General features: G+C 47.4%; 1 protein-coding gene across 1 annotated transcript; it reads left to right on the forward strand.

The window, feature by feature from the left end:
- Nucleotides 1–1,446: 1,446 nt before the first annotated feature.
- Nucleotides 1,447–3,171, forward strand: LOC116056393 (D(1)-like dopamine receptor). Its single transcript, XM_031308571.2, has one exon. The coding sequence runs from the start codon at nt 1,611–1,613 to the stop codon at nt 3,144–3,146; it is 1,536 nt and encodes a 511-aa protein (XP_031164431.1). The 5' UTR covers nt 1,447–1,610; the 3' UTR covers nt 3,147–3,171.
- Nucleotides 3,172–4,544: the final 1,373 nt, after the last annotated feature.

A 4,544-nucleotide genomic window follows, 5' to 3' on the forward strand; every position in this document is an offset into this window, starting at 1 on the left:
GGATTATGTCTGGCTTCTCTACCCCTTTAAAATATTTTTAATGATGGAATCTAATCCCCAAAGACTTTGTACATTTCATATTATGTTTATGTACAATAAATCTTTGCATACCTGCAACGAAGTCTCTCCTGATTGAAATACATCAGGACTATTTAAAGTGAAATGAGAGGAGGGAAAAATAACAAGGTTCGGCTTCCTCCCTCTTCTTTTCTTTATTGTTTTTCCTTTTGGCATGCTGCTACGTTGTTTTCATATTTTATTTTATTGTTATTTTTTGTTCGAAAAACTTTGGTCTTTAAGCTCTAAAATGTAAGGGATGCTTCTGCATGACTGCATCCGCCTGTGACAGGCAATCTTTGTGAAATGTGATGATTTTATGTTGACTCTCTTTAGTTGAGGAGGGTTTTATTTTGAAATGTTGGGTGCTGAAGTGTTTGGCTGTGCGTTGGATATGGGTGGAGAGAGGATCGCAGTCAGTGCAGCGTTGTTTTGTTGCTTATTTCCTATGGAGTGGAAGTTGATTGGCTTATTATTATTCTATAGTCTCTAGTTTCGGTAATAAAAGCAGACCAGGAGAGAGGGCAGAAAAACACAATGATTTAGGAGGCAGGAAAATATGTTTCTTTTTTATTCCAGCCAGCTGCTTATAATAATAAAAGAAAATGATACTGTCTGTCACTGGGAGTGTGTGTGTGTGTGTGTGTGTGTGTGTGTTTGAGCAGAGTAAATGGGAACAGTTTTCTTTCATGAGAGACAGAAGAATGTCGTATGTGAGCATGCAATGACAATAAAGGCATTCATTCATTCGTTGTTTATTTCTGCATTTTATTCTGAAATGTCCACCTAAGTGTTGAGCCTCTGCTTTTATCTGAGGAGTTCATGCACACCCTGTCACATATCCATGTAATAATGATGATAATATAGTAATTAGTCCAAATGAAAACCTGTGTTCCCTGTAGAGAATTGCATAGATTCAGTTCAAAATAATGTCCTTTTAGAGTCGTATTTATCTTCTTTTAAATTAGAGGGTGTTTTCAATCTCTCTCACTGAAACACACAAGAGCACCTCTTTTCCTCAGAATATACGTATTTCAGACATTCATTTATCCAAGGCTGAAACGCTCTACACAGGATTGGCTGACAGTAATCTATTACCTGTGCTGAGAGAGGCTTCCAGCTGACTGAGTCCGAGCATCACATAAAGAGAACGGAGTCCAGCGCACCGGGAGGCACACTGGGACTAAAAGAGACAGGACAGATACCTTTTTTACCCCGCTCTGTGGAGACACTGAACTCCGACTGGATTTATAAGTATCACTGCTATTCATTTATCATCACAATTTAAAAAAACATTTTGCCGAGCGCTTTTTTTCTGGATAAATGCACTGCTTTGCGCGTCCGGAGTGAGGATCTTATAAAAAGACGCATGCAGGATTTTATATTATACATTGAAGACATCAGTTTCCCTTGCTGTTTTTTTCTTCTTCACTGAGACATCAGAGGATGGTTTGTGTGTTAGGAGACCCAGAGAAGAGACGCACCTTTCCGTGTGGATATTAATCGCCTATTGTGCACTTTTTAATCCGTGCGCAGGGGGGTGGGGGGAGAAAATGGAAAACACGACGTGGAGTAATTTCACCCGAGTTCTGTCGGAGCTGGACGGGCCGGCTGGCGTGGGAGAGGGAGAGGAGGAGGACGGGAGAGGCAGCGGGAGAGGCGGCGGGGGACTGCGCGTCCTCGTCGGCTGCGTCCTGTCCCTGCTCATCGTGTCCACGCTGCTCGGGAACACGCTGGTGTGCGCCGCGGTGGTCCGCTTCCGCCACCTGCGCTCCAAAGTCACCAACTTCTTCGTCATCTCGCTGGCCGTGTCGGACCTGCTCGTGGCGGTGCTTGTGATGCCCTGGGAGGCCATCACAGAGGTGACCGGCACGTGGCTGTTCGGGCGCTTCTGCGGCGTCTGGATCGCCTTCGACATCATGTGCTCCACGGCGTCCATCTTGCACCTGTGCATCATCAGCGTGGACCGCTACTGGGCCATCGCCAGCCCCTTCAAATACGAGCAGAAGATGACTCAGCGGGTGGCGTTTGTCATGATCGGGGTGGCGTGGTTGCTGTCCATCCTCATCTCCTTCATCCCAGTGCAGCTCAACTGGCACCAAGTGGAAGAGGAAGTAGATGTAATGGCGGAGGTGGTGGAAATGATGGCTGCCGCCGATGCAGCCGCCGGCGCCAACGGCGGCGGCAGGAACTTCACAAACAGCAGCAACGCCAACGCCAAGAGCTGCGTCGCCAACCTGAACAAAACCTACGCCATCTCTTCCTCACTCATCAGCTTCTACATCCCAGTGGTGATCATGATCGCCACCTACACCCGCATCTTCCGGATCGCTCAGATCCAAATCCGCCGCATCACTTCTTTGGAGCGGGCGGCGGAGCAGGCGCAGAGCCACGGCCACGGCGCCAATCGGAACCGGCAGCAGCAGCAGCAGCAGCAGCACCCCCGGCCCAACGACGAAGCCTCGCTCAAGTCGTCGTTTAAGAAGGAAACCAAAGTCCTGAAGACGCTCTCCATCATCATGGGCGTGTTCGTCTTCTGCTGGCTGCCGTTCTTCGTCCTCAACTGCGCCGTCCCGTTCTGCGACCCGCCATGCATCAGCGACACCACCTTCACCGTCTTCGTGTGGTTCGGCTGGGCCAACTCCTCGCTCAACCCCGTCATCTACGCTTTCAACGCCGACTTCCGCCGCGCCTTCGCCACCATCCTGGGTTGCAACCAGATGCGCTCCAACAACGCGGTGGAAGCGGTGAACTTCAGCGACGAGCTGGTTTCCTACCACCACGACACGACGCTCCACAAGGAGGCGCTGGTCCCCGCGCCGCAGCTGCTGGCAACGCAGCAACTACCCCGCAACATCATCGTCGGGTCCAATCACCTGGAGGACATGAGCGCGCAGTTTGACGAAGAGTCGATGATCTCAAACGGTTCTCGGAGCTGCAACAGACTGCTGCTGCTTCCCGCCGCCGTCAAGCTCGAGGACGACCACGAAATCTCCCTGGAGACGAACACGCCGTTCACGTCAGCGGTGGCGGCGACGGGGCTGGAGAGCGATGCTCTGATACCAGGACAAGTCCACCAGGATGGATAGGACAGGAAACGGCATTGAGCTGGCAGACGGCCATAACTAAACAGCAAGTTAGGTAGAGCTGGGCGCTATAAATTAAAGAAAATATTTTGGACCACATACATCAATGTCTATATTATAGGATTAAATGTTGGTGCTTTCACAAACTATTAAAGATGCTCTAAGCGATGTTGGGTTACGTCACTTCTTGTTGACGTTCGAAGTATTGTCAAACAAAACGGAGGCTAGCTTGCCCCTCCCCCTCCTTTCCGTGCTTCCGCGCACTAACCCCCAACCCCCACCCCCAAATCTTTCTTGTCGGTTATTGGCTGGAACGCTGGAAGACTGTTTGTTATGTTTGGTGGTGCAGGTTGGCCAGTTTGTATTTGTTGCCGTTTGTGGAGCCTGGGCTGTCTACAGAGACAGAGAGAGAGAAAAAACGCGTGACATCACTTAGAGCACCTTTAACACAAGGAGAGTTTTGATAAATAACTACAAATGTTCCGATACCATTTTTTGCTTCCCAAAACCGAGTCCGATACCTGAACTTGCGTATCGGCCGATACCGAGTACTGATCCGATACCAGTGCGAAAGGAAAAAAATATATTATGTTTTAACAGCTGTATAGCCCTGTACAGATGTGATATGATTGCTATCATTGTTGTACGGCATGGCTCAGGTTAAACCCTTTGTGAAAAATGAACAAATACAGACAGAGAATGAATGACATAAAACTTTCTTTTATTGTCTAGTTTGACAGTCAGTCATTAGATTTTTTTTCAGGGCTTCAAATCACTTGGTATCGGATCGGTGCATAGTTTCGCATAATCGCTGATAAGTTTCACCGAAGCATTAACGATACTGGTATCGGAACATCTCTATAAATTTTCACCAATAATGTCGAAACAATGGCTAAGAGGATAAAGGCAAATAATAAAACAGCTGGTAAGTCTGGTAAGATCAGAAAATGACATTACTTACTGTAATGCAGCCTTTAAAACCAGGAAAAGTAGACAACATTTAAGATGATATCTAGCATCATATAGCGGCGTCGATATAATATTGATATATTGCCCAACCCTAAAGTTAGGTTGTGTTGCCCTCAAAATAAAAAGCATAAACTTTGATTCAACTGTAATCAAACTTGTCCTCCAAAATGTTTGATGTTGATTTATTTGAAATAATGGAGGACTTTATAACCTAGCTGCTCTTTAAAACACACGAGAGACAGTCGACTGTAAAGTCAAAGCTTTAGGCCTCTTTCACACTGCCTGCGTGGCGTGAGCGTGTCAGCTGCGTGGCGTGTCCTTTTTTATTTTTGCTCCCATGTTAACAGGTTAGAGCTTGCACACTGGCTGCGTGATACGCACGGCGCCAAAAACGCGTGCATGCTAGAAATAGGACCGACGCCTATTTTTCAC

Source organism: Sander lucioperca, chromosome 15 (assembly GCF_008315115.2).
Source record: "Sander lucioperca isolate FBNREF2018 chromosome 15, SLUC_FBN_1.2, whole genome shotgun sequence".
Classification (NCBI taxonomy): Eukaryota; Metazoa; Chordata; class Actinopteri; order Perciformes; family Percidae; genus Sander; species Sander lucioperca.

What these genes read in the sequence shown, in the direction of transcription:
- LOC116056393 (XM_031308571.2), top strand. Translation starts at nt 1,611, where the DNA reads ATGGAAAACACGACGTGGAGTAATTTCACCCGAGTTCTGTCGGAGCTG.